Below are 14,512 nucleotides of genomic sequence, written 5' to 3'. Positions count from 1 at the left end.
TGCCTAATGAATGGATGAATGCCTTGATTACAATTTCTTTTATTTCTAGACCTCAGATCCAGTTCCTGTGGCTGAAAATGGCTCAGAAATTGGCCTTGACTTCTGTCCCAAGCCTAGGGGGGCTGCCTCTTTGTCTCTAATCCCTGTGCCACCGGGGCTTCTCAATGCTCCTCAGTGACTCTCAAGAAATGGCTGGTTTGGTTTAATTCCCTCATTTGCTCTGAATCTCTCTTTTTCTTAGGGGTCAGTACCTCGATTATGAAAAGAATGAGGTGGAGGCCCAGCCCAGGGAATGGAAAAAATACGAGTTCCACTATGACAACGTGCTCTGGGCTCTGCTCACGCTCTTCACCGTGTCCACGGGGGAAGGGTGGCCAACGTGAGTACCCAGGGCTGGCAGGGGCAGTGACTGGGGAGGTCAAGGCACCTTCCCACAGCTCTGAGGGGCTTGGAAATGGGAAATGAGAAGAGGCTTTTCTCAGCTAAGCTTTTCCTTCCTTTGTGTGGTCACTGGGTGAATCAGCATTGGGTGAATCTGTATTTTTCTCGCTGTTCCTCTGACTCTCAGGCAGTTTTCAGTGCTTGCTTCAGGCTTTTAGTCTTACCCACCTTTCTCAGGTGTAAAGCTGCTCATGGAAATGTAAGAAAACGAGGGGGGAAAAGTATTGTGACCTGTGCTGAGAGTATGACAGTCCCCAAATGATATTTGCTGCTCAGCATGTGACTTTATTTTGGCACACTTTGCTGCTGGGACACGTGGAGTGCAGTTTGTGATCAGGGTTTCCCTGTCCTCCACGTTCAACTATTTCATAAAACATCCTTGTGGGTCCCTTCCAACTCAGCATATTCTGTGAAAATAAAGAACAAACCAGCACCAGTCTCCCTTTTCCAGTCCCTCACTGTGTTCCCTTCCTCAGACATCATCAATACCTCTCTTTGCCCGTTCTTCCTTCACCCCTGTTGACCAGAGAAGGGAAGCCAGATCCCCCTGGATCCTTGCCCTTGGCCAGGGGGGATCAGTGGATCTGTACTTAGCAAATCATCATTCTGCAGAATGGTGACACCAGGAAGGGTTTCCTGTAAAAATATCCTCAAGGAAAACATCTTCCCAGCCATAAACATGGGAAGGGGTTTGACCTGAGCATATGTGGACAACCCTCCACGTTGAGTGAAGGCCAGTGAGTGACCATGAGGTGCTTCACAGTGATTGCTTTGGTTTTCACAGGGTGAAACCAGGAAGGGTTTCCTGTCAAAATATCCTCAAGGAAAACTCCTTCCCAGCCATATAGTTGGGAAGGGGTTTGACCTGAGCATATGTGGACAACCTTCCACGTTGAGTGAAGGCCAGTGAGTGACTTTGAGGTGCTTCACAGTGATTTTTGGTGACTTTTCTCCTCTCTCTGCCCTTGATTGCAGCGTGTTGAAGCACTCGGTGGACGCCACCTACGAGGAGCAGGGTCCCAGCCCTGGCTACAGGATGGAAATGTCCATCTTTTACGTGGTGTATTTTGTTGTCTTCCCTTTTTTCTTTGTGAACATCTTTGTGGCTTTAATCATCATCACCTTCCAAGAGCAAGGAGATAAAGTGATGTCAGAGTGCAGCCTCGAGAAAAACGAGGTACCCCCGTCTTCGGAATGCAGATTTGGCACCCGGGGGGGCTCAGAGCAGCAGTGGAAGCCCCCTCCTTCCTCCCTCTTGTGCCATGGGGGGTGGAGAGCAGTGGTTATCTGAGGGTTTGTGCTGTGGAGACCAAACACACGACTGCCTGTCAGCTTTTGCACAGAAACAAAGCCAGGGAAAGCCCCCGAGTGACCACTGTCAGGTGTCCCCTTGGGCCACACCTCTGCTGCAAAGAGAACATGGACCTGCACTGGCACAGGTTGCCCAGAGAAACTGTGGCTGCCCCTGGATCCCTGGAAGTGCCCAAGGCCAGGTTGGATGGGGCTTGGAGCAACCTGGGCTGGTGGGAGGTGTCCCTGCCCGTGGCAGGGGTGGGACTGGGTGAGCTTTAAGGTCCCTTCCGACCAAACCCAGTCCTGCTTTCCATGTTTGCTCAAGAATCTGGGTGTGAAAGGAGACAAATCTGTGGCCTTTTAGAAACCAAACTGCAACTGTTTTGTCTCCCCAGAGAAAGCTCCTCTTCCCAGGCTGGCTTTGGGCCTGGCTGAGATGATTTCCCCCAAAAGTAGGTGCCTTGAGAAGAGTGTAAGACCAAGGCAAGACCCTGTGAGGCTTTTCTTGAAATCTCCAGCAAATACCATCGTTTTCAGCTCAGGAATGTCCTGAATTGGACATGTTTTTAATTTAGTTAGTGGCATCTGTGTATCTTCCTTCCCTGGATGTATCTGGTTTCCTTCTGAACCCAAGCAGATTTTCAGCATCTGCAACATCCTTTGTCTGGGGTCCCACAGCCTCAACGACCTGTTGTGCAAAGAACCATCTCTTTTCATGGATTTTGAAACTGGAACCTGATTTTTGATGAAAAGAGATGACTTTTTTATTCAATTATTAATTAGTTCCTCGTTTGTCCACATGACCAAAAAGTCCAAAATAAAGCAGAATATTTAGGGATGCTTCGCCCACGTTATTTTTCAACTGAGCAGAAAGTATTTTTGCAGTGATATAAGGCTTTGAAAATTGGAAAGTTAGGAGAAAATCCTCCAGAATCAACACTTGTTGTGGGTAGAAACCAATTTTTAATGCCATTTTATATTCCTAATAATGTGCACAGAAGTAACCAACAAAGGGGGTCTGCAAGAGTTCACCCAGAGCTATTTGGTGGTTAATTCATTGGTTGGGCTCAGTCTACATTTCATGAAATGTTCTGAGCTGTGCAGGTGTCAGAACATACCTGAGTTTCACAGTAACTTTTTAAACCCACAGATAACATCTTCACTTTAGATAACATCCCCTTGTTTCTACAATTACCCATCAGGAGGAATTCAGTGTTTTCTGAAGTGAACCCATGGATTTAAAACCACTTAGGGAAGGGATTGGGACCTACCAGGAGCTGGGCTCTGATGGAAGGTGGTCTCCTAGGCCTGCAGTGGGCCATGGGGGTGTTGGGGGGTTTAATATTCCAGCAACATTTATCATGATTTGGGGATTCTGTGCTGGATTTTACAGGAACAGTCACTTAGAAATACCCCCCTCTGAATTCTCTGCTCGCTCTCCCAACCATGTCCCGAGGGATGGAGACTCTCAGCTCTTTTTCCATCATTTTTCACCCCACTTCTGTTTTGTAGAGGGCCTGTATAGACTTTGCCATAAGTGCCAAGCCCCTGACCCGGTACATGCCCCAGAACAAGCAATCCTTCCAGTACAAGATGTGGAAATTCGTGGTGTCCCCTCCCTTCGAGTATTTTATCATGGTCATGATCGCCCTCAACACCATCGTCCTCATGATGAAGGTCAGTGGGATCTTACTGAATCCTGGGCAGTTTTTGGGTGCTGACTGTGGTGTTGGAGGGAGAGGATTTGGACTCTTGACCTGGGATCTGGGGGGGATCATCAGGAGTAACACCGCTCCTCAGATTCCTGGTGGGATTCCTTTGGTCTCCCAAGGGAGGTGGTTCAGCTGTGATGGGATCCTGGGAATGTTCCCCTGCACGGTGTTGGTTTGGCTTGTAGCCCCTCCAGTGGGGTGGGAACTGGGCTCTGCAGGTCCTGAGCTCCAGCTCAGCCTGGGCTTCCTGCTGCAGAGCAGGGCCACGTCTTGCTCAAAATCCAGTCATGCCAAGGAAATTCAAACTGAAAGACAAGAGATTTAGATGGGATATTGGGAAGAAACTCTTCCCTTTGAGGGTGATGAGGGTTGGGATGGAATTCCCCAAGAAGCTGTGGCTGCCCCATCCCTGGAAGTGTCCAAGGCCAGGTTGGACAGGGCTTGGAGCAACCTGGGCTAGTGGAAGGTGTCCCTGCCCATGGCAGGGGGTGGATTGAGATGGACTTTAAAGTCCCTTCCAACCCAAACCATTCTGTTATTCTATGAAATGGCTCAATTTTGCAACAGGCTCAGAACTCTGGGATGTGATCCCCAGTGCTCAGGAGGGAGATGTGGGTGGAGGCACACTGTGGATGATGTCCCCTCCTCTCCCTTGCCTATCTTAGAGTATCTTCACAGTCATGAGGTCACCTTATTCTTAGGGTCCTCTGGAATGAAACACAGTGCTGCACTTGTCCTCTGGTTTTGAAAATGCCCTTCCTCCCTCCTGGCCCATGTTGTGCTTACAGGGGGATGTCCTCCAGCAGCTCCAGTGTTGGGGATATCTCCAGCTGGGACAGTACGTAGGGAAGAGTGTCCTTCTGGAGGGACATAAATAACTTTTTGCAACCCCAAATCTTGCTTGAAGTGAGCGCAAAATCCAACACTAAAACAAGTAGGAGTTTTGCAGTCGGGCAAGTCAGCTGGGAAAGGTTTTATTCTGTACCTGATCTTCCGGTAACAGCTTTTCTTCCATCCTGCTTTAGTTCTATGATGCTCCAGAAGCATATGAAGAAATGCTGAAATGCCTGAATATTGTGTTTACATCCATGTTTTCAATGGAATGTGTGCTGAAGATCATTGCCTTTGGTGTGCTGGTACGTGCCTTCCTCCTTCACCTTCCTCTGCTTCCCCTCCCCACGGAATGCTCGTATTTCGTGACGCGCATTTAAAAACAAACAAGAAAAAACCAAAAAAAGGGAAGAAAATAACCCCTGGATCCTTCTATCCCCCCCCTTGTGTTTTCACTTGGCAGAATTATTTCCGAGATGCCTGGAATGTCTTTGATTTTGTCACAGTGTTGGGAAGTATTACTGATATTTTAGTAACCGAGATCGCGGTAAGTCCCGTTCGCTCCGTTCATAAACAAAGCTGGGCCCTGTCAAAGACATTGCACCTTCTCCCTACCAGCCTGATTCCCTGGAGCTGCCTCTGGGATTTGGGATGTCCTTGGGTGACCTGGCAGCCTGTTTTTCCATCAGCTCTGCTCTTTCCAGGGAGCTGAGCACAGCTGCCTGCCCCAAAGGCTCTTGTGAAAGGCTCTGATGAGAACGACAGTGCCGCTGCCTCTGCCAGGAAGCAGCTCTTTCTCGTTCAGCAAATCTGTCCCCGGGCCATTTTTTTGCCTATTAATGGAAAAATCCTGTTGAATTTAATAGAGGGGAAAGCCCAAAAGGGCTCTGCTGTGTTATGGTGTGAGGTGCTTTGCAGGGCACACACACCCCCTCGTGTCCCCTGGGGCTCCTGCCCGGCCGTGGGCAGGGTGAGGGTGAGAAGTGATGGGAATGGAGAGCCCACACAGGCTGGGCTGGTGTTTCTGTCACGTGCACAAATCTCTGTGGGGTCATTAAGAAACAATTAATTAAATAAACAGATTAAAATTAATAACCAAACAACTTTCCCGTAGGATTTCTGGCCAGCCCTACAGGGACAGCTGTCTCCCTGCTAACGAGCCCAGTAGATCACACAACTTGCCATTAAATTATTAAATTCTAAAGGATTTTTCCAGAAGGGCAGCAAATATCTGACTCCAGCCATGACACCCTGACATTATCCAATTTATAAACTGCTCCTCTCCTCTCCCAGTGCATGTTGTATCTGTATGTGATGAATTTGAACTTTACCATAACTTTTTTTCTCTCAGTCTCCTGGGATTTGCTGATAGATCTGTTTTGTATGTGCTAAGAATTGTGCTCCCCAGGCTTCTTTACAGATGGTGGTGAAGACTGTATCACTGCTCCTAACAAAACACATTTTAACCTACCCTGCATACCAAAAACCACACAAACCCCCAAGTTTTACTCCCCATACAAGTGTTCATTTACCAGCTGGTGAATCCTCTCCTAGGCTTTGAATTACCTTTTGTTTTCAGTGCAGCCAGGTTTAAATTACTCAGAACAAACCCAAGGTCTGAGTGCCACCTCTCTGAGTGCTCTGGGAAGGCACTGGATGCTTCCACTCCCTCTGCCATGGGATGTTTTCTTGCCAAACTTTTGCTGTGGTTTGAAAACTTGTGCAAAGATTCATGAATGAGCCACGAACAGACACTGCCACTTGTCCTCCACCCTCCTTTGGCCACTTTTCCTGGGAGGAAGCAGCACAGGCAGCTCACACAGGGTGAGGAGCCTCTGCTCTCTCTGAGATTGGTGTCTTCTCCTTCAGGAAGGTGTCTCCTTCACAACACCAAGCTTCTTAAACCCCTCATTGTGGAGCTGTTTTGCAGCCGTTGCTGTTGCCCATTCCCTGCTCAGTTAACAGGCCACTGCCTCTCCCTCCAGCTCCCACAGGATGGCCTCAGGGAGGGTGTCTGGCATCTGGAAAGTTGGCTGTGGACTGATCAGGTTGGGCTGTGAGGCATCACTGGATTTGATGGCATCACCCCTCCCCTCCAAAGGGCTTTCTCTGGTTTCCAGCATTGAAGGCAGCAGCAATTTGGAGTGTGAATTAGCCCTAAAACCAGTCTAACTCCAATAGGGTCAAACTCCCAAGCACCTGTATGCCTTTCCATTCTCCTTCCAGTTGGAAGAGGTTTTTGGTTTATGAGTAGCCAGAGCCTTTAAGTCAAACATTAGAGAGGACTTTCTTATGCAGGTTGACACCTTCCCCTGGCACTGTGAAGCTGATCACAAACATCTCTTTAATAGAAAAGCCCAGTACCACTCCAGCCCCTGATCTCTTGGTCCTCTGGCTGTGTCTACAGACCTGTTTGAGCTCTGCTCTCTCTAAACATTCCCCTTCTACAGCAGCCAGGTGGGGTCAGTCTCTTCTCCCAAGTACCAACTGACAGGACAAGAGGAAACAGCCTCAAGTTGCACCAGGAGAGGTTTAAGTTGGATGTTAGGAACAATTTCTTCATGAAAAGAGTGGCCAGGCACTGGCACAAGCTGCCCAGGGCTGTGGTGGAGTCCCCATCCCTGAAGGGATTTAAAAGCTGTGTGGCACTTGGGGACATGGTTTAGAGGTGGCCTTGGCAGTGCTGGGGACTTGATGATCTCAGAGATCTTTTCCAACCTAAAAGCTTCTCTGATTCTCTGATTCTCTGATTTCCATGTAGCCATCATGCCTCCTACCCACAGGCTTTTCCCTGCAGACAGAGAGTGCCCAGGGGTCATTCCCCCCTCCCACTTTCTTGCTAGACTTGCTTTTCAACACTCCTTTCACACAGCTCCTCCCTGAGGTCTCTGCAGCCCCAGCTGCAGCAGCGCTGCCATCCCCACCAGCACCCCCTTCCACATCCATCCCAGCGGGCTGAGGGCTCAAAGGCATCGTACTCAGGAGGCTTAGTTTGCTTCAAGGTGACCCTGATGCACAGGTCTCTGCACCACTGCTTAGCTACCCCGGTGGTGCTCCAAAAATCCCATTTCTGACAGAATTAACAGGGGCAGCAAATAATGGCAGCTGTCAGGAGGCCTCTCGTGGAACAGTTTGTTCTGCTTCAGCCAGTGCCACGGGGTGGAGGTGCTCCTGTACCAGGGTCTCCACTGCCACCACGAGCCTTCCTGGCCTCCAGGCCAGGTTGGATGGGCCTTGTGGGATGTGTCCCTGCCCGTGGCAGGAGCGGAACGAGATGAGCTTTAAGGTCCCTTTTAACATAAACCGTTCTGTGATTTTATGTTTCTCCCCTTTCCAGTCCTGAGGATAGAAAACAGGCAGAAGGATCCAGCACTCTGCTGCTATGCCATGTTGTTGGCTCCATGATAGGCTGCAGTTAGGGGTATTCTGACCCAAAACACAGTAGGGGTAACCCAAGGGGTCCCACACCCGTCTGGCAATGCCAGGACCTTTCTGCTGCCTGCAAAGTGGCAGCAAAATATATGAAGGTATATTCTGGCAGAGCTACACTTTAAACCATCTCTGTAATATCTGTTAAACAATTTGCTAAATTTGTTCATACCTAAATACAATTTAATCCAATTAAAAATGTATAAAAGGGCTGAAAAGCCTGAAGCAGTGATGAGAACATGGTGTTTGCAGACAGTAGGGACTGAAGGGAGGACCAGTGGATGCCTCATTCCCAGAACACAGCCCTGGTGTGTGGCCTTCAACCTTTCATCCCAGGGCCTCTGCCCACCCTCTCTTTGTATTCCCAACCTCTTTATATTCCCAGGTAAAGCAGAGTAGTAACTTTAGGCTGGGGATGAGCATCTGCTCTGCACAAAGTGCCACAGCTGATGCTTTTTTCACCTTCCTCAGGGTGTGCCCAGGGGTGCAGCAGCTCCATCATGGAGTGGAGAATAACCAGAGAGGAGAACAGGTCTTGACTCCTCACGACCCCGAGCTGTGTCCTCAGCTTAGAGTTCCCTCTTCTCCATCTGCCCTCCTGTTAGAGTTGGACCTGGCTCCCCACCAAGTTCCCAAGACCCAGCGAAAAGCCTCCGGCAAAGAGTGAGAGAGAAAAAACTATGAAAAAACCCAGAATAGCAGAACTATATTAATATATATATATATTTACATATATTGCAGTTATATACAGTTAAAATATTATGTATGTACAAAAAAGAATCCCAAACAATCCCCCTAAAAGGGGAAGGGAAAAGGGACAAAAACACAAAAGAAACCCGAAGCAGGTATGCACAATCAATAAAAACTAGCAAAAGAAAATCTTACTACTCTCCTTGAGAGAGCAGAATTGCGCCAAACAACCGCCAGGACCCTCTGCCTCCCAAGGCCTACAAGGCCTCACTAGGCCTTACTAGGCCTCACTAGGCCTCACTAGGCTCACTAGGCCTCACTAGGCCTCACTAGGTCTCAGTAGGCCTCACTAGGCCTCACTCCCTCACACGAGCAGGACCGACAGCAGAGAACCTGTGCCTTCAGATCCACAGGAAGAGAAGAGGGCAGAGCCTTCTCTCTCCTTCTTATTTATACCTCTGTTTATGTAAAGAATAGCATGGAACACTGGGAATATAGGGTAATTGCCTGGTTACAAGCTGGTCTCAGGAAGGCCTAGACTAAAACTATCCCACCTCCTCAGCTGATGGGCACTACGGGCAGAGTTGGGTGGCAGCCCCTGTCAGTCCCTCCCTGTGCATCCAGCCCTCTTGTCACCCATCCCATGGGATTTCCTCATCTGGGAGGTCCATGTGGCAGCCACAACATGACCCCATCAGCCTCCATCTGTCCTGCCCCTGGAGCCCTCCCAGCTCCCTTGGAGATCTAGGTGTCTTCTAGGTTTTCCAGGTGTCACCCCGAGATCAGGCTCATAAAACACTGTTATTTTTTTCCCATGACTGTATTTTCCAGCTATAAATGTTCTCCAAGGTAAATAAACCCGCTCACCTGGGGCGAGGGGGTTGTCTCTTGAGAGACTTGGCTTCCACCAGCCTTGCTGCATCGGTACCTTTAACCCACGGAAAAGTAAAGACAAAAGGAAAAGAAATGTGTTGATGAATTGCTTTGTTTCAATTTTGTAGTCATGCCATATGTAATTTACTTTGTGATTGTAGTGGAATATATATACATTTTTTTTTATTTCCTTAGGCAAAAAAAAAAGTGAATGTCAGTTTTTTGACCCTCTCAGTAATCGAGGGAAAATAGGTGGCTTTAAGGAGAAGGTGTCCTTGTGGACACATCCAGAGTGGGAGTCTGGCAAACTGACATCTATTTCTATGCCTGGAAATATAAAAAAAAAAACCTCTTGAGAAGTGTTTGTGAATTGTCTCCCAATTTGCATTACAAACTGAAATGCAAATCACTACTGCACTGTGTGTGTTACCTTTAGGATCTCAGAACCTGTTTTTGGTTTGAAGCATTTTTTCTTTATATAATTCCCATAAAATAACACCCCCCTCCCCCAATACCTGACAGTTTCTTTTCCCTCAATGAAATTTTTCAGAGTTTCCTTTTTTGCTTGTCCTGATTACTCATTTTCTCTTTTTGTTTCCCTGTTTTGTTCTTTATTTTCCTTAATCTACCTGCTGAAATCACGCCATCCAATCAACATACAATGCGAAAACCATGTCTCCGTCTGTATGTTGTGCACCTGCTGCTCAAAACAAAAAAAACCCTAAATTTGTAAATAACTCTTGCCAATATCCATCCATGAAAACATCACATATAGGACACGGTTGGTTTCATTGAATTTAAACAATTCTTTCAAGCCTCTGCTTTTATTTTCTCTCGTTTTTCTTTTGATTCGATAAGTTGTTTGGTTTGGGTTTTTTTGAGTTTTCTTTTGATGAGATTTCCGATTGCACTGGTGAAAAAGCCTCACTGCAGCACTGCCCCAAACCGGCTTCTTTCTGCACCTCCTTCCCTGGGCTAATTGGTGACATGAGGCAAACCCAGTTACCAATAGCTCTGCTCTCTGTTCCCCCCCACTTTGCTAAAGGGGAGACTCCCACTTGCCTTATTTCCATGGGAAACGGGATGGGATGATTAGGAGGGAATGATGCTCCTGGATGGGCTGGAGAGGAGAAGATTGGCTGGCTGGGAAATGCTTCACTTTAAAACCGGTGGCACCAAATTCAGCTCTTGGAAAGTGGGTTTGGTTTCTTTTGAACAAGATGCTTTCTGCCAAAAAACCCAGTATTACAAGGCAGAAACATTCTGAAGTGATGGCAGACTTGCTGCCCTCAAATCAAAAGAGAAATGATTGAAATGATAGAAAAAAATTATCTTCACTTGGAAAATTCCCTGTGATACCAGCCCGTAGAATTATTTTGGACACAGAGTCCCTGGGCTGCAAAACCAAACATCTCAAGTTAAAGCATAAATTGTGTTATGAACAGAGCTGAAAAGTACCAGGAGCCACATTCCACTGGGAATTTAGTGCCTGATTCCAAAGATGCCTTTGGAAATCCTGACCTTTTTTCTTTGAAAATCATAAATTAAGCAAAAGAGAATGAATAAAGAAAAATGCAATCTAAATATATATATTTTTTCCCCTCATTTTTAATTATCTTGGCTATGGTTAATAACACAAAGGAGACCATAAGCTTATCAAAAATCCTTGCTTGGCCACCTGACAACAGCTCTTGGATCTGTAACATCTGCATTTCCTGCTGCACAGTTGCTGTTAAGACACAAATCAGGGTGAATCTTCATGCCAGGCTGCACAGAAGCTCCATGACTGTTCCTGGAGGGTCACAGGGGGGATTTCCTAGGAAGTAGCAAAGGAGAAAATGACAATGTGTGAGTGAAAATTTGCCCAGTGTGAGCCAAGAAGGGAATTTCTGTGGTGGCTGGAAGTGCTACAGATGTGTGGCAGCAGTGAGGATGTCTTTGGAGATGTCATCTGCTGCACCCCTGGCCCAGGCAGCACAGAAAAGTGCTCTGGCATCAGCTGTGAAAATATACTGGAAAAAAACCAGTTTATCTCCATTTGGCCAAATTTTGGTCCACGTTCGGGTGAAGGATTTCAAAGTTCACCCTGCTGTTTGATAGGGATGCAGATGCTGTTTCATAGAGAAAAGTCCAGGCTCCTTCCATCACCTGGCATCCCAGTGAGGTCTTTGGAGAACCACATTGTCCTCCTGAGATGTTTTCTTCCTTCCACTGCTGCTGCTGGGACACTGCAGTGAGTGCAGCAGGAGCTCCAAAGTTCAAGGGAAGGCTGGAGGAGACTGAAATCAGAGCTCACCAGGGGCTGCAGCTTCTTCAAGAGGGGCAGCTCCAACCCCTGCTCTCTGTGAGCAGTGACAGGACCCAGGGAATGGCTGGAGCTGTGTCAGGGCAGGCTCAGGTTGGATCTCAGGAAAAGGTTCTTCCCTCAGGGGGTGGTTGGGCACTGCCCAGGCTCCCCAGGGCAGTGGGCACAGCCCCAAGGCTGCCAGAGCTCCAGGAGGGTTTGGACAACACTCTGAGGGACAGGGTGGGATTGTTGGGGTGTCTGTGCAGAGCTGGACTGGATGATCCTTGTGGGTCCTTCCAACTCAGGATATTCTGTGAAGCAGGGAACGAGGAGAGATCTGGGCATCACACACAGAAAATCATTCTTCCAGCATTCCAGGCTCAGGATGGAATGATGATATGATGTAACTGCAATGGCAGAGTCCACAAGGCACAGACGAGTGTGGCAAAAATCTTAAGAAATCCTCCTAAAATCAGCAATGGATTCCCTGAGCTTCAGAGGAAGCCAGGACCCTGTGCAAGGTTCGGGAACACTTCTGGCAACACCATGGTCATTTAAATGGGAACAAGGCCACTTCCTCAACAGTAGTTCCTCAACAGAATAAGTTAATTCTTGTCGATGCCAGATGAAGAGAAATGCTAAAGCTTCCTGAGCGATCCCATTTTTGCCTTGGTCAGATGCCTCTTCCAGCAGCTCTTTCTGCATCCCTGGGGACAGTGGGCACAGCTCCTGTGCTGGGCAGATCATTCTGCTGCTGAGGGTGCTGGAGGAACAGCCCCAGGCGATGGCTGCATACCCTGCTCTTCATGGCTTCTGTCCTTTTCCATATGGAAAACTCCGGGGCTCCCAACAGAAGAAGGATGTGGAGCTGCTCGAGCCCAGAGGAGGTCAAGAAGGGCTGGAGCCCCTCTGCTCTGAAGCCAGGCTGGGAGAGCTGGGGGTGCTCACCTGGGGAAGAGAAGGCTCCAGGGAGAGCTGAGAGCCCCTCCCAGGGCCTAAAGGGGCTCCAGGAGAGCTGGAGAGGGACTGGGGACAAGATCCTGGAATCACAGCACAAGAGGGAATGGCTTCCCACAGCCAGAGGGCAGGGATAGATGGGATATTGGGAAGAAGTTTTTTACAGTGAGGGTGGCCTGGCCCTGGCCCAAGTTGCCCAGAGAAGCTGTGGCTGCCCCTGGATCTCTGGAAGTGTCCAAGGCCAGGTTGGATGGGGCTTGGAGCAACCCGGGCTAGTGGAAGGTGTCCCTGCCCATGGCAGGGGGTGGAATGAGAGGAGCTTTAAGGTCCCTTCCAACCCAAACCAAATTGTGATTCTATGAAAAGAAAGGGTAAAAGATGAGGCTGCCCATGGTGGAACAGCAATCAAGGCCAGTTCATTATCCATGATGTCTGTTCTCCCTGTTTCCCTCCTGCTTTGCAGTTTGTTCAGGGATTTATCACTCATCTGAGCTCCTGTGGTGGAAGTGGTGGCAGTGCCCAGGCCCTGGCTGGTGACTGGATACCTTCAGTACCAGACCTTCCTCTTTTAGGAAAACAGGGCCAGGCCAGGGGGAAATGCTTTTCCAAACATAATTTTGGAGCTGTCAGGTGGATCATACCATCCCAAAGCTCTGGTGCCTCTTGTGGGGACCAAACAGCCGTGAGCATCTGTGCAACAGGAAAGCAACCAAAAAACCCGGGAAGAATGACCTGGATAATCATGTGACACATCCCAGGGGTGGCTGAGTTGGGGGGAGAATCGATGCAAAGCACTGTTGTACCCGAGAAATATCGCACTGTGGAGTTTCCCCTTCAGCTGCATGTGACTCTAACTCCTGCCCGGAGGGCTGAGGTGTCGAAGGACGGGTTTTCTCCGTGGTGTGCTGGGGGTGGCACACGCAGAGCCCTCCCACCCACCCCCAGCGGGTGCAATTTGGCCTCCCCACAGCAGAGAACTGTCCTTCGAACCGTCCCGGCGTCGGGGACGGGGGATTTGCCTGGGTTGTGAGGGATCCCACCGCGCTTTAGGAACTGCAGGAGTCAAAGAGGGAGGCTTAGAGGCTGGGGAATAAAAATTGTACGGACTGTTTGTCCCTCCAAATCCCAGGGAATGGGGCATTACAGGCATTACACCGTTTTGAACCCCTTTCCCATTTATCCCCGTTTCCCATGTGTAAAGCACAGCCTGTGCTCAGCACAACCTCTCAGGCAGCCCAGCCCAAAGCAGATGTTGAGCATCCTGTCAGCCCTGATTATGAGGCTGCAGCAAAGTCTGAGCAAGACAACGTTCTTGCTGTTAAGCTGCAGGAATGTGGGAAGAGGGAGGGACAGCAGGGTCAGGGGAGAGATGGATCCCGCAGACACTGTCAGTGTGCTCCTCAGAAGAGCATAAGGCTGGAGCACAGGAAAGGTCTGGCTTGAGCATTGCTCTGAAGTGTAAACTCTGTCAGCCTTCCAGGCCTGAAAGTGCTGTGAATGCCACATAAGGTCTGGTCTCGTTCCCACCGTTGGGAGGACATGGTTCAAACAGGCTCTGGGTTAAAGCTCTGCCTTGCCCTGTGGAGCTCCTCAGCCCCGCAGGGGGAACAGGGGGACAGGGACCAGCTTAGTGATGGCACCTCCTTATCCAGCTGAGTGCCAGCTCTGCCCCACAAGCCCTTTCGTGCCAAGGTGAGTCCAGCTGGAATGTGGTGAAGGGAAGGTAAGCCATGAGTGAAACAAAGCTGAGCTGATGCTCCGAGACAAGCGTTCCATCCCGAGTGCCTGTTCTCCTGCCCCCCAACAACCCAGGGGAATCCTGCTTGTGCTTTGCCTGCCAGAGCTGGTTCTGTTGCTGACTGGAATGAGCTCAGTGTTGTCCTGCTCTTTCATGGAACATACCTGTGCTTTTCTCTTTTCTCTTTATTTGAGGACTGAGTCTGATTGACGGTCTGTGCCTAACTCTGAGCTGCTTGTGTTTTTAACCTGAGAGAAACCG

The 14,512-nt window shown here is 49.0% G+C and overlaps 1 protein-coding gene across 1 annotated transcript in view; it reads left to right on the top strand.

The window, feature by feature from the left end:
- The window catches only part of CACNA1B (calcium voltage-gated channel subunit alpha1 B), a 308,761-nt gene that overhangs the window by 249,592 nt on the left and 44,657 nt on the right, over positions 1-14,512 (top strand). The window contains 6 exon segments of the mRNA XM_032708038.1: positions 242-379; positions 1,417-1,618; positions 3,247-3,411; positions 4,472-4,582; positions 4,741-4,824; positions 10,045-10,050. Coding sequence (XP_032563929.1) covers positions 242-379; positions 1,417-1,618; positions 3,247-3,411; positions 4,472-4,582; positions 4,741-4,824; positions 10,045-10,050 — 706 coding nt within the window.

This window comes from Chiroxiphia lanceolata, chromosome 21 (assembly GCF_009829145.1).
Source record: "Chiroxiphia lanceolata isolate bChiLan1 chromosome 21, bChiLan1.pri, whole genome shotgun sequence".
Taxonomy (NCBI): domain Eukaryota; kingdom Metazoa; phylum Chordata; class Aves; order Passeriformes; family Pipridae; genus Chiroxiphia; species Chiroxiphia lanceolata.
This window is presented reverse-complemented; position numbering and strand designations above follow the sequence as displayed.